Source organism: Pseudochaenichthys georgianus, chromosome 10 (assembly GCF_902827115.2).
Source record: "Pseudochaenichthys georgianus chromosome 10, fPseGeo1.2, whole genome shotgun sequence".
NCBI classification, from domain to species: domain Eukaryota; kingdom Metazoa; phylum Chordata; class Actinopteri; order Perciformes; family Channichthyidae; genus Pseudochaenichthys; species Pseudochaenichthys georgianus.
In genome coordinates, this window is record NC_047512.1 from 14,754,757 (window position 1) to 14,778,155 (window position 23,399).

The 23,399-nt window shown below is 42.4% G+C and overlaps 1 protein-coding gene across 5 annotated transcripts in view; it reads right to left on the bottom strand.

Moving 5' to 3' along the window:
- Positions 1 to 851: 851 nt before the first annotated feature.
- Positions 852 to 23,399, bottom strand: part of elf1 (E74-like ETS transcription factor 1) — a 40,279-nt gene continuing 17,731 nt past the window's right edge. For 2 of the 5 annotated variants that reach the window (XM_034092433.1, XM_034092432.2), the window contains exons 2-10: positions 13,230 to 13,514; positions 12,596 to 12,652; positions 9,276 to 9,450; positions 8,424 to 8,528; positions 8,159 to 8,320; positions 7,561 to 7,644; positions 6,698 to 6,890; positions 5,959 to 6,309; positions 852 to 4,041 (exon numbers count right to left, since the gene is read on the bottom strand). In XM_034092433.1, the coding sequence (XP_033948324.1) occupies positions 3,273 to 4,041; positions 5,959 to 6,309; positions 6,698 to 6,890; positions 7,561 to 7,644; positions 8,159 to 8,320; positions 8,424 to 8,528; positions 9,276 to 9,450; positions 12,596 to 12,652; positions 13,230 to 13,301 (1,968 nt within the window). In that variant the 5' untranslated portion in view covers positions 13,302 to 13,514 and the 3' untranslated portion in view covers positions 852 to 3,272. Of the gene's footprint in view, positions 4,042 to 5,958; positions 6,310 to 6,697; positions 6,891 to 7,560; positions 7,645 to 8,158; positions 8,321 to 8,423; positions 8,529 to 9,275; positions 9,451 to 12,595; positions 12,653 to 13,229; positions 13,515 to 13,832; positions 13,966 to 23,399 lie in introns of those variants that run through there. The other 3 variants (XM_034092434.2, XM_034092435.2, XM_034092436.2) reach the window with 3 other exon arrangements.

Sequence of the window (23,399 nt, forward strand, 5' to 3'; positions counted from 1 at the left end):
CATTAATGGGAAACCCTAAATGTTTGAGCACCCTCTATGAAACGTCAAGCTACCCCACAGAACCCCTAAAAGAAATCTCTGGCGCCGCCACTGAGCCCGACTATTTGTGTTGGGGGGCCCCGACTTTTTTTTTTCTCCAAAGACGCCTGACAGAAAAAGTTTGAGAACCACTGCCCTATGGCAAGATTAGGCTGGGTGGTTCACGTGGGTGTCGACCAGTCTGGTGTCGACAGAGCCAGGCACAGTAGGCAAGCCTTGCTGCCGGACAGCTTCCTCAACATCCCCCCTCCCTCCCCCTCCTCCACGACCCTGAACACACACACACACACACAGTCAATCCAATCCAATATTTCCCCCCAACACACAAACTCATCAATGTAACACATGCTCTAAAGAATCAATCCAAGTCAGTGTAACCCTTGCACACACTCCTCACTCTGCAAGCTGTGGTGACAGACTCTTCTGTCTGCAGTTCTGGGCATGTCACATGCTAATGTATTCATCCATCCACAGCAACTGGAGCAGCAGTGCTCTTAAGTACAGTCCAATCAGTCTCTGGCCTGCTAATGGCTCCAATCCAGTCCCCTACAGTAGCTTTTTATTTCTCTTCAAATGCCATGTGGTCGAATGTCCCTCTGAGCTGCGACAGCCCAACAAAATGACTTTGAGGCAGGAATGCTTCAATTTTATTATCTCAACAGCAGAAATGAATTAACAAAGGAACCCCATTTCGAGGTGTTTGTATGTTTAATTTAGTTTGTCTAATTTTCCAAAAATGTGGTGTTTAATCAGTGGCTCACCCAACTTAAAAACCACATTGCCTACAACAAAAAGGACAAATAAGGAGGATATTCAGTGAAGAAGATTTCATTTTTAATTAGTACATTGACTTTTTCTTAAAAATCTACTCTATATTCAGCATAAGGAAGGCAATCGACAACACCAAGACAACGGAAGCAACAAAACATAAGCAGTGGACATACCTCAACATATCACAGACAACAGTGCTTTAGAGAAAAGGCAGGGCAGATACCGTAATATATACAACGCAAAAAAAATTAAAAGCAGCAAATCCCCAAAGACAGATTTCTATGCAAATGTACCCCGTGTAATTATTGATTGTCAAAGATTTGCATGTACTTAAACAATTAGTATACATTCAGAGTGTCTTTGCAGACCGAGAGCCCTTTGGGTAATGAGGGGTTGTGAAGCAGTGTTTAGCTCCGTCCTTAGGTGCCGGTGCGGATGGAGGGCAGTTTGTCTGAATGTCCTCACTCTGCAGCTACAGTCCGGGAGGGAAAAAACAACCAATTTAGCTGTGATACCACTCGGGATCAATATGGCTTCATCCACGGCAGAACCGAGGGGCCAATAAGATGGCTGGCCCGAGAGTTCCTTAAATAAGTGGGACAACAAATAGAGAAGGCACAGGCTGGACTGACACAAGAGCAGGAGAGGAGAGGAACAGGAGGAGAGGAAGAAGAGGAGTAGAGGAGGAAAGAAGTATGGCTGCACAACATAGAGCGTTTTTAATCGCCATTGCAAAGTCACGTTGAGCGCTCAATATATCGTGATACTTTATTTAGTAAGTATGAGTCGGAAATTGCAGCTTAAATGTAACTCATTGGTTGTGTTTTTTGTTCTAAATAGAAGAAAATGTAGGTTATTATATGTTTACTTTTTGCAAGTAATATTGTTTTCGGGATATTCATGATATTGTATTTTGCATATTTTCACTGTGCAGTCCTAGAGAGAAGAGGAGACAAGGCTAGAGGAAATGAGGTGAGAGAGGAGGAGAGGAGCTTTAAAAACAGCACTGGCACGTCTTGGAACCAAATAACGAAATAAATGTAAAATATAATAAAGACATATTGATTGATACATTTGATACTTAATGCAGTACACAGAACATGTTTTGAAAGCAAAGTCCTTACTGTTAAACTGTTGAAAAAGAGGTATGTCTGCTGAAAAGAAGAAACCAAAGCACATTCAGTACAAGTTTAAATCAGACACACAACAGAGGATATCTACAATAAGAGAATATAACAGGGGAATAATGATGCTGCACTGAGCTCAGAACTCAAGAAAAGCTGATTATACGGAATGCTATACAAATGAAAAATGTTGGTCTTAAAAAAAATACCAAATAAGCTTCCTGGTATTACCGTTCATATTCTTTATATGTTCCCTCATGTTTACACATGTAAATAGAAGACAAATGTGCCTTTTTTTTTATACAGAATTTAGAAATTCACAAAATAAATAAATTCACTATGGCCTTAAAATTGAATCTCAATGGTATATTATATGTATATATCTATCTATCTATATATATATACACAATATATAGATCCAAATATATTCCATTTCATATAAACAGGATTCAACCCTCTGAAACAAGAGGCTGATAAAACCTTTTTTTTTCTTTTACTGCATATTATTTCTCTCTGTTTGCGCCTCCAGTCTGCAGCTCCATACAAACAGTTTTGATGTTGGACCGTCCTTGGTGAACAGAAAATGCCCATTTCCATAGTAACACAGTGTTTTAAGGCCAGGGGTATTAGAGCAAATGCATACCTTTTCTTTTTATATCAAAATAAATGAGTAATAAGTCCTTAAAAGTTAGAAAGTCTGAAAAGCCATTAAGTCTGCTTTTCATTCCACGAAAGAGTCTCAAGCTGTTTGAACTTCCTTTAAGGCACTCTTCATTAAACTCTGAGATGTGTTTTGCATCCACTTGATAGGACACTGTGACACAGCATCCACACTTGTATGTGGTTTGTTTTTGAAAAACACACATGTCCTCTGCACGATCTTAGAAGTCTGATTTCATTGCACCTTTTTGGCATTCAGTCCCCGGTTTTGGTTTGTCTGGGTTTCCTCTCTAAACATACAAGTCCATTGAGAAAATAACTAACTGGCACATTTGGTGGACAGGAATCCCTGGCATATCCCATGGCTGTTCTCCTAGAGGGGGGATTTATGTGAGTGTGTGTGTTTCTGTGTATTTGTGTGTGTTGGGGTCAACGGAAGGTAATCCAATATCTGAAAAGTGACTTCTTACAATATCCAAACACTCCCTTGATTATTCAAAATTAGGCACATGGTCACAAAATATGTGAGTAAACAATAAATCCTGAGGCTGAACTGACCAACCTTTAAGAGCAACATGATGATCCCTCGCTCTGACCTTTGATCCGATCAATGCGGTACCAAAAGAAAACATTGTTGTTAAAATGGATTCAATTGTTGTTTTTGGTTCAGCGTGTGTCCTAAGCCTCTGCCGGCTCTGTCTTTATCTGGATAAAGTTTGCCGGCAATTGGACAGACAGTGGCAGCTCCTGCAGACATTTGATTCCCTGCTCGGGATGCAGGGACATCTCCCCTCGCACCTCCAGCTCCTCCACAGGGGTCAGGCCCTCCCCGGGGCTGCTGCTCTGGGAGAAATGTCCATTCATTATAGTTTCGCACATAGCCTCATGGCCCTGGCTTTGACTGGTATCAATGATCACAGTCCTGTACTGCAGCTCTGCTTCCCCTATCTCAATCTCTTCTTTCTCAAACGTATGTGCCGCCAGTGATGGATCACCGTTCACCATGGAATGGAAGTAGCTGGGGTCCAGCATCTCCTCTTTGACCTGCATCCCACAGAAGTCGCTGGATTTGAGCACCGTGGCGATAACGGTGCCGGGCTGCTGTGCCACCATGGTCTGCCCGCAGGTGTTTATTGTGACAAGGCGAGGGAAGCCGCTCAGGTGAGAAGGGGTGGAATTCATGACTCCTGTAGGGGAAGTACAAGAGGAAGAGGTGGTGGAGCCCAAACTGGTGACCAGGAGGTGCTGAGGGAGGCCTCCACCTGTGAGAGACGCTGCCTGGATCGTAAGCACATCTTTGCTGCCTGCTGTGGAGGAGGGCAAGGTGTGGAGAATAACCCGAGGGGGGGAGGAGTGGCAGGACTCCCCGTTGGCCAGAACAGTGGTGAGGGGGATGGACTGAAGAGAGCCGGAAGATGTCAGGACCATAGGAACTGATGCAGGAGCCCTGGAAAGACAGAATGCACCAAATATTTAACCGTGTTTCTTCCTCTTCGCTGACGGAGCAGTTGTAATTGAATATTCAGTTTGTATCTTTGCAAATATAGAGGATTATGTTGTAATGGAACTGTAGTGAGAAGCTTACCCTGTGTTCCTAAACAGCAGAACTAACGCCTTTATTAATATAACAAACAGCGTCGTCAGCTGTACGGCAGAAGTCATTATTCTCCTTGATTACTAACTGCAGTCAATGTTCACCAGCTTTACAAGCCTGATGACTGATAATACATTATTTACACTGGTATAACATCCTAAAAAACTAAGAAAACCAAAGAGTTCACTTAAAACTTCTCTGACATCCTCAACATAATCTTTACAAAGCTGTTATGTACTGCAGGCTACTGGATTAGATTAGAGTATATACATATAACAAGTGTCTTGCTGTAACTATGTCCATCCTTCTTCTTCAAAGGTTTAAGCCAACAGTTTATCTACATTTCTGGAAGCTGACAAGGAAACTTTCAACATGGAATTGAATTTCCTTTCAAGTTGTAGCCATTAATAAGAAGTCGACATGGGTTGAGTCAGTCAGTCATATGATGCCATTTTCAAGGAGAAGTGCATGTGTGTTTGTGTGTGGGCACCATATTCTATTAATTTTGTGTGTGAGTGAGGGGTTCACGAATTTGTGAATTTCCAGGATAAATAAGCTTCACAGAGCAAACACAATAGTTATGCTTTCAAAGCATCCTGTTGGTTCTGAACATATCCTGTCTCGTGCTTTTGAGGTCTTAATAACTTGACTTAGACTAGTATTGAATATCAACTAATATTGATATTTGACTGTTGCAATAATTGGAAAAAATGTACTGACGAAATGCCACCAAAACGTTTTTAAGTATGACTACATGCCAGTGACGTCTGATAAAATGTTTAAAGATGATGTCTAAATTAGTTTTTCTGTAAACATAGTTCGCATTCACATTATGGATATCAAAATAAAAAGGTTTTAAACAAAGTATTCTATTGCTTTAGTAACACTTTAAGAGTACTAGTGTTGTAACTGTTCATCATTTTTTAAACAATACCTGCCTTCAAGGTATTCAGAGAATACCCTGGAACACTCAGATAAAACAAACAAAAAATCGATTTAATTATATAAATAAAATGTATATAAAATGAATAAATGAGAATCGTATCTGTGTTGTTGATCTAATATTACAGTGTTACGTTGATTTGTTTGTCCTTCTCGGACCATGCACTACGCATTTCAGTGGTTTTGTGTTAGAAAAGAAAGCAACCAATCAGATCTTGTTCTGGGTCTCTGGGTAGAATATCCTTCAACCAAGGTATTCTACATCCTTGATAGAATGCCCTGGCCGTTGCACTGAATGAGAGCGTACGTTTGGACTGACAGTTTGATCAACCAATCATATATTGATTTGTAGCCAATGGGCGTGTTCTTTCAGAGTTTCCCTCGGTTCCAGGGTATTCTAGAAGGCCCGCTAGTTAACTGGCTCGAGACAGAGGATCAGATAAATGCGACGAAGCAATTCATGCCGTTTTATTGTTTTTAACGTTGAAATGACAAGTGCAACAGATGAAGATGAAGTTGTTGCGGAATTGTTGTGAGTACCCTTTTCAAGACGACAATTCAGTGAAAAGACGGACATTATAATGCCGCGGAGGGGGGGGGGGTGTGTGTGTGTGTCTACAGAAGGTCCAGTTGTGATAGACACGGTTCGCCACTGCCTGGTCTTAATCCAAAGTTTACATCATCCGCCTACTTGCACCTCTAAAGCTATATACACTATTGAGTGATGATACTTATAAGGTTACAGATGTATGAGTGATACACTAGAACTATTTTTTAACAGAAAATAGTGTCTTCTTGGGTATTTCTGTCACTTTTTCAATCTCCTACCTCATAGAATGATCGTGGATAGTCGACCCCTGGAAGGACTGCAACATGTGGACAGATTGAAGAAGTTCAGTCTGTTCTCCAATAGCGTCCTGGTACAGATATTCATCAGTGGGCTCCTTCTTCATGTGCTTCACTGAGACTTGGTGCTGACCGTGAGCCCTCCCGTGCCCTCTGGACCCTCCGCGGACCATAGACCGCCCGTTGGTAGATCTCTGGTTCCCGTAGCCGGAGTGGGCATCAGAGCCTGTGTCGTCGTCCTCGATCACCACCAGATCAGCCGGCATCTCTTTGAACTGATAGACCAGCCGCTGCCCCTCCACTTTGGCCAGGATGCCTCTCTGATAGTAGTACCTAGAGGAGGAAGAAAAGAAGCTTGTAGCGACTAAACTCCAAATGAAACAATTCCCTCGGAGGCTAAACTAGGCCATGCTTACAGAAAATATATCAACCAGTCAACCCTCTTTGTCATTTCACAAGCACGGCACACAACAGGTTGAACACATATTTAGCAATTGCCAGAAAAAACTAAAGCAAATGTGTGAAATGTTAACAAATAATGATAATAATAATAAAAACCCAAACGCAGCTAAATCAGCCTTTTGGCTCCTACAAAGCTGTTTAGCCCATTATCATCATTCAACATCTTCAAAAAACAAATGTGTTTATGAACTTATCTGTGGAGTCATGTCATGTGCATGAGGACAAAGCTTTCGAAAAAAGAGCCTGTTTGTGAGTTTACCTGAGAGCTCTTCCCATGGTCTCATAGTTCATGTCAGGCTTGTTCTTGTGTTTTCCCCACAGCTTTGAAACAGCCTTGGAGTCCACCAGTTTAAAGATGCCCTTCTCCCGCTGCGTCCACTTGATGTATTTGGGACAGGTGTTCTTATCCTGCAGTAAAGCCAGAAGGAATTCCCACAGGTAGATCGTGTTGCCTGCAAATTAAAGTGGGAACTAAATTCAGGCATGTTGTTAACAATCAGGCACATCAGACATTCATGGAGGGGCCTCGGAGCTGTGGTATAGACATCTATAATTAATGTAGTCATTTTGAGTCTTGCTTAAAAAATGTATATGGCAGCTGTAGGGTTGCAGGAGAAACTATAAGCATTGTCGTATCAGTTGTATGTGTGCACATCTGCCTCGGAAGGGATTAATTATACCAAGCCTGGGAGTATATTACTCTAATTTGTGTGATGCTTTAGCCAGAGGTGGTTAAAATCAGCAACGCTCCCGGTATCCGCTTGAATCCCAGACACCGTGACAAGGTGATGTAAATGTGCGCAGCTGAACCCCCCCCCCCCCCCCCCGCCCCCCCTCTCTTTGTGTCCCACTATATTTGCAGTGAGAGTTCACATGGACTGTTTTCGACCGCTTCTACCGGCAGAGCACCAATGTGCCCTCCAGAATGCAATCACTTCTGTTTCCCTGCTAAACACGGCACTGTGAGATCCGCTCATCCATTAACACGCCCAGCCGGACAGCAGGGGTGGAGGACTGCTGTTTGCACACTCCACTGGAGGAAACAGAGCGTACACAAGAGGAGAGGAGACCTTGATTTTTATTGGCTCATTACAGAGAAGCGGACAAGTTAGTGAGGCTTACCTTTGCCCTCTTTGCTCTTCTTCCTGAGTGGCAGGTTTGGGGTGGTGATGGGAGAGCAGGGACGCACGGCCCGCGGCTTCCGCACTGTGATTCAAATAAAGGCTTGAGTTATAAGTTGAATGGTCACAGTGGAGTCCTATAATTACCTACTAGACTGAAGAAACAGTACACTGTAACAAAGGAAAAATAACATTCCCAATCAACCAAACTGCATTGTTAATTATAGGGAGGGAAACCTTATTTTTTTCCTGAGTATGTTTATTCATGATATCAAATATAAGTTTCTAATCAGTCTGCAAAATACTGTGTAGGAAGGAGTATCGGTCAAACCAACTTCAAACATTCAAAATAGTCAAAGCAGTTCAAGTCCGGTGTAATTCAAGGTTAGGTCAAAGCTATTTTATGACAATAACTTCAATGAATGTTATTTAACGTTTTTTTCAAGTCAAGACAAGATCTTTTACAAAAATTGACAAGTTAGTTTTAAAGACCGCAACTGTAATCATGGAAATTGTCAAATGTTCTTGAAACGTAATGGAGAATGCAGTTTAATTCCGTTTTTTTTTTTTTTTTTTTTTAAAGAGAACTGCAGCGTTACCTTTGTTTTTCTTCTGAGGTTTTAAGGTGCACTTTTGGGGTATCTCATCCATAGATGAAGTGTCCTCATCCATGGACATGTCCAGCCCACCATTATCCATCTGGTCAGGCCTGAGAGGAGCGTATGTCAAGTCCGACTCCAGCAGAGTGCCGTAAGTGTGAACTACACAGAAACAAGAGATAAAGAGAAACACAGACAAACCATGAATAGACTATCAAAATGGATCTCATGCTCAAGATATGATCATATATGCAGAATAACTTACTCATGCGCTTCTCGTCCAAAATGTTGTTTGGAGACTCCATGTTAAGAAGAGCTGCTGCAGCTTCGTTCGTCTCCATGCTGTCCTCTGGGCCAGAGACTGAAGTTTCTGTCCAACAGACGACAGCAAATGAATCTAAATGAAATAATCTAATAATATGTTTGTGTCATTGTCTGATACAGTTAATGACTAGTATCATTATTAGCAGGCTCCTTTTAATCTCCTGTTCTTAAATGAGTTTAAAGGTAACATCACGACCAGTTTAACATGTGCTCATGTGATATTTAATAATGAAACATTACAAATAATGATCTCTCCATGATTTACTTCCCCCAGGGTCCATTATATTTTTTCTGTTTTGTTTTTTGATGTATCTGTTTGTCAGCAGAATTTTGAGTGTATCAGGGTCACAGGGTACACACTTTATTTTTCACTTAAGTGAGCAGCCTTGGCAGAGTTCTGCACCTAAGTGCCCCTTTTATTCATTATTGGAAATGTTGTCCTCACTATATGCCGAGTTGTAAGCCTGGATGCAAGGGAACTTCTTTGTACTGACTCAATGTAATTCATTAATTTGAAGTGTACTAATTGAACAGTGTCTGTATTTCCTTATAATTAGATCACATAGTTCTACTTGGAAATGATGGACTTGTGCAACATACAGTGGATCAACATTTCTTTCATTGACTTTGGAAAAAAAAAAATATTTAGGGGTGAATTTGGGACCAAGTGTGTAGACTGAGATTTATGTGGACATCCACATTTGAAATCATTGTCGACTGAAGACTAATGTATTACATGTGCACTAAACTGAGACCAGATCCCTCTAAATAAAACTAAGTGAAATATATTTACCTGAGAGGTCGACCCCTCCCACCAAAATAGACTGTTCCTCTACGATATGGAGAGTTGTGTCCACCATGATGCCGTTGGTCACCTCGTCCGACTCCAGGCCGGAGTAGACCTGCAGCAGATCGGCTGAAGGCACCTGCTCAACGATTACTGCTGGAAATACTGACGGGTCGTCCAGCTGAACAGAGAGACACACACAGAGAGAGAGAGAGAGAGAGAGAGAGAGAGAGAGAGAGAGAGAGAGAGAGAGAGAGAGAGAGAGAGAGAGAGAGAGAGAGAGAGAGAGAGAGAGAGAAAGGTGTGAGACGTTGCAACACAGGGAGGCAGGGGACTGACTGGTCTCTGCACATACGTATGTGTAGATGCAATAAAAACACCATTAATTCCTCCACTACACATCATAAATGCAATGTAAAAACCCCCAGATGACACCAGATTAATGTTATAACCAGATTTGCTCTCTTGTCTTTATTGCCTAAAAAAATATCATAGCTTCATACTCAATGTCAGCTAATGTGGAGGCACATAGCATGGAGGAGAGCTCATTTCTGTGGTGTTGCAGCGGTCCTCCGGGACCCGCTGGAGAGGACAGGAACCAGCTGTTTGGTTTGGCCTACTTCTCCTGAGAAGTTAATCTTATGCTCAGATATTATATAAACCCAATTGAATGTTAATGGATCAATCGTGAGTTGCAGGCGAGCACACCCTTCATCATGCACTAAATGTGCTTTGGGAATTGTAACCCTGCCGACTCATTTCAGAGATGGCTCAGCCTGATGCAGGAGGAGCCGGGGGACACTGGGAATTACTGGAGCTCGGGTCAAACCATTGAAACAACGGTGAAGCCCAACATACTGGAGAGCTCCTCACAGGAATAAAGGGTCAAGTGTGCTTACTGATGCGCTGGGTTCATGTCAACGGGGCCTAATTCAGTCATCTCTCATTGTGGTGTTTCTTTCTGCTTCTATTAGCCTACAGCAAGATGAGTTTTTGATTTCAAAGAGTAGAAACAACATAAAGTCAAGTTATTTGTTTAAATATATTGGCTTTATAATCTGAAGAGCTGAGTCACCCTCTGTCCATTTTGGTGTGCGTTTTGGATAAGGGAAACCATTAGAGGAAGATCAGAAACAACAAAGTTTCACGCCATAATCATAGCTTTTGTTTTCGATATTAAAAGGGTCACCTCAGGTACTTTGATGCAGAACAACTAAGAGTCACCACCAGCAGAGGGCAGCAGACTACACTTCACAGTTTACTGAAATAATAACTTTTTCCATGTCAGTGCCAAGAAACAGTTTAGTTTGTATCAAAACCACACTGAAACAGTTACAAATATAATACAAATGTTCAGTTACTAGAACTAGTTCAACCCGTCATGATTAAGAGAATCCTTTGAGAATCCGTGTCCAAACTAAAGTGAGATGAATGCATAACCGGGAAAACACCTTCTTGATATCATACTGCGTATAATCAGGGTGTAACTTACAATGCTGCCCTAAAAACAACAACATGCATCATCTAGAAAACTCTCATATTTAAAACACTCAATACAACAGCAGTTAATAAAAACTAGCCTCCTCAAATAAACGTTGTATGGTAATGGTCTGCAGATCAATTATGAAAATACTTTAACAGACATGACCTTATTAAAGATGGAGCAGGATAGAGAGAAGGTGCAGTAGGAGGGACTTGAATAAAGGCGTATCTGTCTCTTTACACAAGTGTCCATTGTTGGTTTGGACCTCTGGGGCATACCAGGTGTCTGGGCTTTGAGCCGTGGGGGTGGGAAGAGCGGGCAACGGAGCCCATGGACACATTTTGGCTACACTTTAACCAGTAGATTAACAAATCAGCTCATTATTAGGACACTGTGTTTAAAAGGTTGGGCCTGTTAGTAATTGAACACACTGTACATAGTGTAGCTGTCTGTGATGGCTCCACAAGAGGTCTATCTTAACTTTGAAGATCAACAACAAACACTTAATGGCATCTTGCTAGAAAACCCAACGGGGCTAATAAAAACCGAGAGCTTTGCTTTGACTACAGTCAATGTCTCCCTGACATACACTGGATATTTCCCATTAATCGTAGACATGTTATCAGATAGCTAGATAGGGAGGCTACTGTGTCTCCTTGTCTGGGTTTGAATGATGTTTGCTGTCCTTGAGTGAGAGTCAAACATGTGTGTGAGTGTAGACAGACAAAGGCATTTTCACTATTGGTCTTCTGAGCTCCTGAAACAGCAGCACCCCCCACCCCCCACACAGAAAGTCCCATACAGTTTGCTGACAGAGCATGAGATGTCTGAGGCTGCCGTTGCTGCTGTTGTTTTGATGTTAACTGGGTTCTGTTTATGCTGGGAACACCTTCAAACTAGCTTTTAGTTGTCATTTAAACCAAGTGTGGATTTGAAAAGCATGTTACGTTGTGGAAGATTTTCACTGTGAAAGAAAGAGGTTTAAATTGTGATAAAGAAGGGCATTTAGGACACCCGTCGCCAATATGTCTGACAAATCAACTGCTTCTTCCTCTTTGCTGACTTGAATAGTGTTTCTAGTAGAGGAACAGTAGCGATAAGAATCGGGCCATTTGCATTTCTGAGTTCCCCATTCTGCCTTTGAAAGCAACAGCATCTGTGCAAGCTGTTCCCCCCCACACCCCGCTCTCTTCTGCTTTACCTGCCCAGCCACAATGAGCCTAACTGTCTGCACACTTTCAATATCCTCATTATACCGATTTTTAGAAGTGAATCAGCCCCTAGCTAGCACGTGAGATATAATCATGTCCTTCAAACGTAGGAATCCTTTCTTTCTCTTGTATTTTCAAATGACTTTTTTATGGCTTCTATTGTAGTGCTGAAAATCACAAAGCTAAGTCATTACTTGATACAGCTTTGGGAGCTACTTATTGACTTAAAAACCAATACAGCATGGCTAATCATTAAAGACACACTCTATGATTTCACTGAGCCCCAACAGCTTTATTATGGCCAAAATAAATCTTTACAGCAGCCAGCAAACACAAGATGGCAACTGCAGCAGTATGTTTTTCCTTTTTCGGGGGTTATTTGCAGGACCTGGTAAATAGGGGCATAATGCTTACATAACAGGCTGAGTGGGTGCAGCAAGGAACAAAACTGTAGCGCTGGAACAATGAAAGAGCTTTAAGTGGAATTATCCCATCCCTTACAAGCTGCCTTGTAACTGGTCCGTCAGGTTAGGCCTGAACTGGAGCTATTCAGGGTTCTGGTGACAACTTGTCACTAGATACACACGCACAAAGATACCAGCACACATAAACACAGATGCATCTACACTTACAATCAATCCTGCTCCACAGGATTCAGACACGGTTGTGGGGATGAGATAACTGCAAACCTAACCAGGCAATGAAAAGACAAATATAGGTTCACACAGAATACACACACAGTAACCTTTGTGTCACAAACAAATTCATCGCCAAGCCCCACCCTGTGCCTCCCACGCACCCTAACCTCGCTGCAGGTTTTTCAACGTTTCCATTTCTGTCCCGGCCACCCACACTCCTCTTCCCAGACCTCCATCCTCACCTCGGCCGGCCTCGTACCCCGACATGTTGTCGCAGTTAAAGATCACAGGCTCTGAGCCAAAGCTGATCCTACCTCAGTTACCATGTTGTTTGCACACGTTTTGTTTGCCCTGCTCTGAGAAATCGTACATTTATCCACTATATCTAGATCTAAAAAAAGATGTGTGGCCCAACTCTGGTCTTGTGATTCAAATTATAAAAGATAGTCTCAAAGTGTTATGCATAAAAGCAACAAGAAAATAGATTTTCAAAGATTTTGTAACAGTTAACTTGGATACTTATAGTTTAAAGAGTATTTATGGAAGTCTTTGTCTGTAGATATTCAACAGATTATCTTAAAAGTACCAGACTCTATGAATACTTTAAATGTGGTGTCCCCGTACGTACCTGGTTGATTTCGTCCATCCCGTTGCTGGCAAATTCGAACACCAGTTCACTAGGCTGCACTGCAGTGGTCATGTTTGGTTCAGAGGGCAGCGAACTGCCTAAAATATCCTAGCTCCTCAGCTTCACCTCACAAAATGGCTTCCCCGTCGACGTCCTCCTGTTCTCTAATCTGTGCGGTTAGCGACCACGAGCAGAGTTTCAGAGGAGAGCTGTGGCCCAGGTGGGAGCAGCCTCGTCCCTCTCTGACACGGAGGCTGGGTCCCGCTGCGCCTGGAGCATCTACACCTGCAGAGACACACAGGGATAGAGCCGGAGGTCAGGAGACATATTAGATCAGTGCCATTTCACTGAGAGACAAGAGAGGCAGGGACAGCAGTGCAAGAGTGCTTGTGCAAGGATAAAAACCCATATCATTGTTTTCGACGAACAATCCAGACCAACAAAACTATTCGATTGACTATAATGAAGAACAAAGATTTGTCTTTTTGCTTGAAAAACATCTTTCAAATCAATAACGACATAGTTGCCAATACATTTTCTTTCTTTTGCCTGATCAATTGACTTTTTGAGTTGTAAAATAAGCATAGCAACACGTCAGCTTACAGTCAGGAGGGCCTCCGTGCACAACTGATCCTGATTTCATCACAAATGCCTCTAATTTCATAGCTGTGTCTCCGTCCCTGAAGAGAAGACACCCCTCAGCACACACCCCTTGATCATGAGACTCCGGGGGCTGACATTGTGATCACATGAGAGGGTCCAAGCCAGCCAGCCAACCCTCCACACACACACACACACACACACACACACACACACACACACACACACACACACACACACACACACACACACACACACACACACACACACACACACACACACACACACACACACACACACACACACACACACACACACACACACACACACACACACACACACACACACACACACACACACACACACACACACACACACACACACACACACACACACACACACACACACACACACACACACATGCTCTGGAAGCCCCTCTGTGTTGACCCTCGGGGAGTTACTGTGATCACAAGCAGCGGGGGAGGGACGCTGGTGGTCCTGTCGCTTGTTGGTGTGTGGTGTGTGTGTGTGTGTGTCTGTTTAGGTGTGGTCCCAACAAGCCAAAAGATAGGTTTCAGGGCTGAATGATGGGAGGGGCTGAGGAATAACTGAACACCCCCGGGCTACAAACCCCCCTCCAAACTCCTCTTTTCCCAGAGACCAAAGAGCTGGCAGCAGTCGAGAAGTAAGAGATGGCTAAGTTTAGTGCACCCCCTCAACACACACACACACACACACCATCCCTGCTTTTTCCGCTGCTGCAGGCTGGAGCTCATTTGCTTTGAAATGCCTGTGTGAGTGACGAGGTTGCATACCAGGCCCGGTTGTAGGTAAAAGAAGAGGAGGTGATAAAGGAGGACTGAACTTCAGAGCAGCTTGTGGGGCAGAGGGGCATTTTTACGATTTAGTTAATCTTCCTGCTGAGCATCCAGGCAGAATAGTAACATGTGGCCGTGGTCTGGAAAGCACCGCTTTGGGAGGCAGAAGAGACAGAGAGATGGGCAAACTAAATATCTTCGAAGGCTAGTGTTTCATTCCAGTCCGCCCCTCTTGTTGTCTTTGCTGGGCAGTGTCCATGCCCACCTCTGCCAAAGTGGGATGCTGCTGCCATCTGTCTGGAGCTTTTTGGTGCCCTGATCTTTTTGGCCTGTGTTTGTGCTTGGAGAGTGTGACAAGCTATTACCAGACTCAAGCAGAAAGGAAGGGGATGTATTGCATGGGGATTCCAAATGGAGGAAGATGTATAAATAAAGGAAAAACACTCCATTTCTCATTTCAAATGGACAACAAACACATTTACAGCGGATTCCCTTATCTGCCCTCTCTAAAGACCAGGCACCCCGTGTCGGATGAGGTGAAAGTGCAGCTTCCTGTCTCTCTGAAGTTGCCCTGCTTTGCTTGGCTGCCTTTTTTCCCCACAGAAGCTAGAACACCAGGCATCCTCTGAATAAGAGCTTCTTAGTTCCTCTTTTTCGTCACAGTTGTGTTTTTTTAAATGGACTTTTATGAATCTGTTAGTGTCAAAATGTCAGTTTATAAGCCTGCTGGCAGGACTTTTTTTTAAATGATGAACATTCAGTGCTTGGAGAAGTCTTTTATTGAAGTGAATGTTGGAGGCATCCCCTCACACATCACAGGGGATGAGTAATGTGCTAGTGTTCATGCCTTTGAAAGCTCTCAGCTTTTATTGAAGAGAGGAACCTTGTCAAATTTTGAGTCATTCTACAACTCACTTAGGACCCGTTTGTTTACAAGCAACAACAGCAGGCCTCTGTGATCTGGCGTGAGGACATTTTTTTTAATGAATTGTGTTTCCTGTTTTGTATTGTTATTAGCTTTCCAATCTGAGAAATCTATCATGTATTGTAAACCTGTCAATGTTTAAATACTTTTTTCAGAACTAATTATCAACATCCACATTGACGGCTTAACGGATTGAGATGACAGGAAACAGACCACCACGACATCAGATCAGATAAAGATAGACGTAAACAGTCATTCTTCTGCTCTCTTGACCTGTGTTTTGTATTTTTGTCCAGTTTACTGTGTGTCTGTGTCTTTATGTTTTCAGTTGTATTCATAATATCAGCCTGTGCCAGTGTTTGCATTTGTGTCAGGGCCTCATTGATCGGAATGGCCCAGTTGGCATCGTGCTAAAAGCAGACAGGAAAACAAGAGAGCCAGCCATTAGTCGGACGCAGCCTGCACATTATCCCTGAACACATGACAACAGCTGCCTTGTCCCAGCACAGGGCCGTGCTTGTAAGAGAACTCACTACGTCATGAAGAGGAGAAGAGGAGAAGAACAGCAAAGGGAGGGATCTTACGACAAAGTTCAATGCGTATTCGTCCACGGAGCAAATAGACTGCCTGTGACTCATGATGGGTGGGGCCTGACTTGAGTATTTTAGTGTGGTTAGTTTCCAGGCAGGGCATCCTGGTTAGTGACCCAGAAATCTACGGCATGAAATGTATTATAGTTGTGTCATTCGTTTAAATCCATGGCCCCCCCCTTCTCTTCAGGTTTCTTTTTGGAGAAAAAAAATCCCTATTGCTTTCACTGTTAACAATTGAATTAAATCAAATATTCAAATTCAAAATATTCGTGCCAAAACGATATACAAAGTCAAAGTCCTACCTAGCTATTTAATAATGTGACCAATGATTCATTTCAAAGCAGCTTTAAATGGTTGTTGTCACTTTGGGAGCAGTTCAAGAAGCTGTAAACACAATATTAATGTATTCTCACCTTATGAAGTTGTGATGGCAAACATGTCAGCACACATGGAGCAACATTAGCATTCTTTCTTTTTGTCACTTTCATTTTGGCTCTGCTTTGGTCTCCATCAACTCCTATGGGAAATATCTGACTGTTAGGCTGCTAAATGCTCCACTGTGTTGACAGGCTAGTCATTAACTATGTCTGTAAAATGTGTGCTGCTGAGCAGGAAGCTTACAGTGAGGTTTTTTTTCGAGTGTTTTGAGCTGAAAACAGCAGTCAGCCGAGTCTGGAAACAACTCTGATGAGAGCCAAGACAATGAGCTAAAAATACTTTTTAAAAAAAACATAAATCTGAGGGGAACTGCAGAGTTGGGGATAATTCTCTGGGGCTTCAACTCCTTTCACATTGTCCTTTGATCCACTGCTAATATAAAAACGCTGATAGGCGCAGCTTTAAGTAAAGCAATCCTGAAAAAAAACATGCAATTGGTAGTCAACTCCTTGGCCTCAGGAAACATGTAGTACAGCAACGAGCGATTGTTTACATTATTCTTTAATCCTATTATTATTATTATAAAATTAACAATAAGTCCAAAAGAGTATCACTAATATGGAGAGCTGATAGCATTGCTACATTCTGTGACCATGGTGATTTTATCTTTTTATCAATATCCTCTACTCTGGCGATTACAACTGTCTGTCAGATATGGCAGGCTGGTGTGTAGCAGACTGAGGAGGAGTGAAGCAAACACTGGCCTACTCCACCCTTACAGCATGGTGACTGCCAGTTGCAATAACAACCAATTAGAGTCAGGATTCATGAACAAATGGAGCATTCCCAGAAGGCCCTACTTCCCCCGCTTAAGTCTCTTCAGCTGAGCTCATTGTTGACCATGAAAGGAGGTAATTTAAGCCAATTGAATGACTAAGCAATGACTCATGCATGTGGTGAGTGCAAACATTGTGAGATGCGAGAATAGGACCAGGGCAAACTTTACTTATCAGCCATGTTCAGCTCAGGTTACAAATATGCCGATTTGTTCAGGTGACATGACGTTCAGCAGAGCTCTCGGGAGGCTGTGATTCAGCAGTCACAGGACTTAAGATGTCAGAGCACAGGTGCTATTTCTGGTATTTAATTATTTTCCCACACAGGTGACTGTCAGGTTAAAACTGACAGAGGCAGTGTGTTTGCCCTTCATCATGCAGGCTGAGAGACACATTTCAGTAAGAGGACACCTGAAATTAGTCCTGCGAAGGTTTCCCAACTCAGCGATTCACAGAGACAACGGTGTGCAAGATGGCAGAAAATGTGTGGGCTGACCACTACCATGTTAGTGAATGCTTGTCAGCACAGACATGCTGTTTTTGCAAGATCCATTGGGTTCCTGTAAAGGAAATGACTCGGTGATATGCAGCTCCAGCTCACTCCTGGAGCTCTGTGATAGCATAAGTGGGCATCAGAGAATACTGGTCATCATTTCTGAACAGCAGTTCCCTTTGAGGTATGTTTTTGTACAGATGCCATTAAACTATGCACCAGAATGTAACAATAGCACTTTTAGCGCCAAGGAAAATGCCTATAAAACATAATTATAGCAAAGTAAAAACATGGCTAGTAAAATAAATGACAACGTATGCATGTATTTCCACTGCTCCTATATTTTAAGATAACAAAACAAGGGGGCAAAGTGTAGTTTAAGTACTAAGTAATTAAGGAGTTGCATCAACGCTATAAGCACCATGTCACCACCATAAAAACTGTTTTGTATACAGCATTTTCTGAGCATTCTACATTTTATTCACTACCCATCGTTGCACAACACAACAAGTCTCACCATGTTTCAAACTCCGCTGTATTGAGCTGAATAATGGAGTGCTTTGACTGCAATCCTGAGGCCACACCAGGCGTGTTGTGATAAAATGGCAGAGCCGGGTACAGAGGCAGGCACAGACACTGGCTAACAGCAAGCAGCTGCGAACACAAGGCATCAGAAACACAAACGAGAGGCCACAGTGCGTCCGAGCCTGTATTCACTGCGTCTTAAAGTAGGAGTCATTTGGCTCAGTCGTGCCAGGGCCAAATGAAGAATGAAAGAAAACGTCACCTCGCAGCCCGGGCTTTTAGAACAAGAATGGAATTTAATCTCACCTCCTGCGCACCTTGTACTTTTCCACTCAGGCTCGAGGCTCTAGAAGGACTCATGCCTTACAGTTGTTTGTGCCAACTATTGCATTGTATCTTTCACACTTTGTGAATGATTATACATTAGCTTTGGTAGAATAGTATTGACTGGAGAAAAGGGATGGTTGGAAGTTTAGTAACAGTGACAACGTTTTAGAACTGTCTCTAAAGACCATATTCCATTTCACTGTTGAATCATTTTTGTCCAAATATGTAAAAGGCATGTTGTCTGCTGAGGCTGTTCTCATATATGCTCTTCTCACATGCTCTTAATTGTAGCACAGCATACTGGACTTTCTTGTTTCAGCGCACACAAAAGAAATGATGCAGCCTTCAGAAGCTGTGACAAAACCGGGTAGAAAAAAACACCCACAAACTGACCTGTGAATCTTGCAGTCACAGGAACAGCATCACTGAGCAGTGGGTTTCTGCTGTTTCCTGTCTGTTAAACCACACTCACAACTTCTTCCTCTGTGTAAGAGTGGAAAGTTCTCAACTCCCCCTATTTCCTTCTCAAAAACATGCTATTACTCTCATAGATGTGAGGCTTGTGACACAGGTAGCATTTCCTACGTAAATAATATAGAAAGATGAGTGACGTACAAGATATAAAAGATAAGAACAGTTTCTATTTGACTGTTTTAAGATCACAACACAGTTTGGTATCTTTTATATATTTATTTTGTTTTAGTTCTGCATGCAAACAGATTTGATTTGGACCCATAAATACAATACATGAGAACAGCAAGCTGAAAAAAATCTATTTCTAAAATATTGACTGCCAATTAGATATTCTTATACCTCCTGACATTTTTAAGCCTGCTTCACATTCTCACGCAGGTTTTTTTAATGACAGTGATGGTGAATTTAAAGCATCACAATAGGTTTCTAAGAGCCACACCTGCCACTTGCAGACATGTCTTCCCCACAATGCTGACACAAGGCGTGCAAACACAGACAGCATAACTAACCCCCCACCCACACACACACACACACACACAAACACACACGCACACACACACACCCCCTCACTGGGCCCCATGAGTCACTTTTGCAGTAATTCTCAGAACAAACTAAGTTCCTGTCACACAGTTTTCACTTGTAGATCAGAGTATATAAATATCTGAGCAAAAACTGCACTGTGTGCATCTAGACCAACCCCGCTAACTTTTTTAACCAATGAGAATACCCGCTCTAAAGCACGTACAAGCCATTCATAAACAATGTATTAAAATCCCATCTGTTGAATTAACTTCTGCTCCTAGTTAATAAAAAAAACAATTAGCCTGGAAATGTCCTCATACAAATCCTTCAAAACAGCACGTGCCATTAACTTCCATCTTGACTATTGATGCCTTCTTACCGGAGGAACCTGAAACTCGCTTTCACCACAGAGAGGCAGGTTTTAACTTAACAGATGCAGCTCATTTGTCAAAAACTACCCCCAGCGGCCTATTTTTATAATGTGGCAACAGGCCACATGTCACTGATAGGAAGAAGCACCGAAGTTGTGAAAAAATGACAGGAAATTGCAGCAAAGTTTCAGAAGAGACATCTGCACCCTCAAACATCACATTGATGCGCTGTGTAATGTCCACAAGGCTGATAGATATATTATTAGAGCCTCTGGACGTTGTTAATAAGATGTAAAGAAAGACACGTTGCATCAAAGTGCCATCTTTTCAAAATCACCACTCAAGGCAAAACAAATATAAAGTCTGAGGCTTTCCAGCTGATGTAAACTATGTTCTACATTTTAAATAGTGAAAGTAGAGAAGGATAAAAACAACAACTCTGACCCTGAAATGGTTTCTTAATTACTCTTTGCTAACAAATGAGATAAAGAAGATTATTTAAGGATGATAAGAATATTTTTAGCAAAACAATTGAACAAAATAGTCACTCTAAAACTCCAAAACAAGACGCTCTATATTAGATTCACGAGAAAAAGGCATGTGAAATAATGCTATTAATCTATTTTGCTGCTATATTACATTTTTTTTTACACTTTTTCAAATGTTGTGACAACGCAATCAGAGCCTATACGTGTAGAGAACATCCATTGTTTATAGATGTATTTCTTATCAATTGATTTGTATATTACAGATTTCTTTTTAAATGGACACTGTAACAAACAGCAGCAATCTCATCATGACACTGCATTGCCTATTAGGAAATCACACAGCATCCAATGTATCTGGAAGATTAAAAAAAACAGTTGTCTTAAAGTGGACTTATCATACTATATTTGAAACATATATTGTACGGCCATATCTATATAAAACATGTCTGTGAATTTTTTTTTTCAAAATACCAAACAGATCATGCATTTTAGCCATGCCTCATTTCGCTCTATTTGCTCTTTTCCAGCCCTGTTTTTGCAAGGGCTGATTCTGTGGCAAATGAGCTGCAGCTGAGCACGCCCCCCAGCAAAAGAGGGGGCCGAGTTACGAGCGTCATGTTACAATGCTGTTACCATGTTGTTACTAGGGATGCTCCGATCGATCGGTCACCGATCGAGATCGGCCGATACTCACTCTCTACCGATCGATCGGTGCTCTCTAAACATGCCGATCGCGAAAGCCGATCGCGAGAGCCGATCGCGAGAGCCGATCGCGAGAGCCGATCGCATGACGTAAAATACATGACACTTTTCTCTGTGTGCGGCAAAACAAGCTCGCCAAAATGGCTTCACCGGTCTGGCATTATTTTAAGGTGTCCGAAAAAGACAGTAAAATAGTGGTATGCAACGTGTGTGAAGCAGAAATCCTGCAGCTCCGCCCGCCGGACCGGTAAGTGCAGCGAAACACACGCACAGGGAGAACCAGACCGCAGTTCATTTCCTCATATTCCAAACGAGAAATTACGGTAGCAAATCACTCGGTTCTTTACAACCAGAACTATTAACGGGATACAAACCGGAGGAACCAGGCATGGAGGGAGGTGGCAGAGACAGTGGGTGAAACTGGTAGGTTTTCGCCTGTTTGAGGAGTTTATATATATATATATATATATATATATTGCTCGCATAAAATCCCCGGGGGTTTTTGCTTTGTATGTCGGGGGCGGGAGATTCATGTGATTGGTTGTTGGTCGCGTTGCTCGCAAAAAATCCCCAAGCTTTCAGACACGCCCAGCTCCAAGATTTTCAAGATTTTTGAAAAGCTGCTGTGTGGACGTACCGTAAGAGTTAGACCTAACACACTTAGCTATTTTATCTACCTCTGGAACAAGCTAAACTAGTTATTATAAATATATGTATTCTTCATTGTCGGGTCACTCATTACTGGATCAGTGAGCTGCATGAGATACTGACAGGCTGTCAGGAGAGGGAGAGAGGGGGGAGAGAGAGAGGGAGAGAGGAAAAAAGAGCGCTTCCGCTAATTTCTCCCATGTTATTATCCAAAGTGAATGTAAACTTGAATAATGTACATAATTTGAATGTAATAATTAAGTTGATTGTTGTTTGTGGAAGCTCCAGTGAATGAACCCCATTAACTGAGTTTTAAACATCACTTTAAATGGAAGATTTAAAGTGATGTTTAAATCTTCCATTTAGGCCCCGCCCACTCGATCGGATCGGCGATCGGTATCGGCCGATACTGATTCCGGCGATCGGCCCCGAAATTGGCGATTGGAGCATCCCTAGTTGTTACCATGCTGTTACCATGCCACGGCAACCTCTCATTCCCCTGATAGGTGGAAAGTTGCCAATATAGGCAGAGCTCCTTGTTTCTGACGTCAGAACAATTTCAAATCTGTATCAGTCTGTATCAGATCCATTGCAGCACCGTTTTTAGAGATTTTGGGTATGGAGGAAAAGAGACAGGGTTGTGTTTTCTGACACTTGGTGAGTTCCCTGACACACCGGGGAGGACACATATTCATGTATACAAGACGTACAAAAGTGTATTTTGCATTATAGGTCCCCTTTAAGTTCTAAATGTATATGTGAAAACAATGTGAACCTGCTGATGTTACCTTATTACTCCTATTGTGTCTCGACTCAATTGTATACATTTAGAAGCACAATGATACAGAGTGAAACACACAAAAGGTTCGGATAAAACACATGCAAGTCTGTGCGTGTGTGTCAGTTGCCTCATGCTGCCCTGCTTAGGCCTTTCTTGCAGACATATTTGAAATGCTACTCTGCTGTTGTTTTGGCTGCTGTGTGCGTGGGAGCAATTTGATGCATGACTAGACTGGAAAAACTGAATCCTCTCCTTTTTATAGTGTAAGCAAGCAGGCATTAGACATGTGCAGGATGCTGTAGTCAACAGAGGAAAAATAACTCTCTGTAAGATCGAAAAGAGACGCAAGAGAATCATATACAAACTCTCTCAGAACATCATGACCAAAGCTACATTTAAATCCTGAAGGGTTTCTTAAAACAGTGCTGCTGCGTGCCTGCTGCTTCTTCACAAACACATCCCTGATGTGTTTACATTCATTCCAAAGCTAACATGTCACGGTACAGGTGTACTGGCAGCAGCAAGAGCAACAGAGGACATTATACCAGAAACATAGCAGCAGTGTACTCTGAACACAGCTTGAAAGAAAAACAAGGACAACGACACTCCTCTTTCCTTATTAACTATAAACCGCACATTATTGCCCTCGACAGCAGCCATCAGTTTATGCAACTCCCCACAACAGCTTA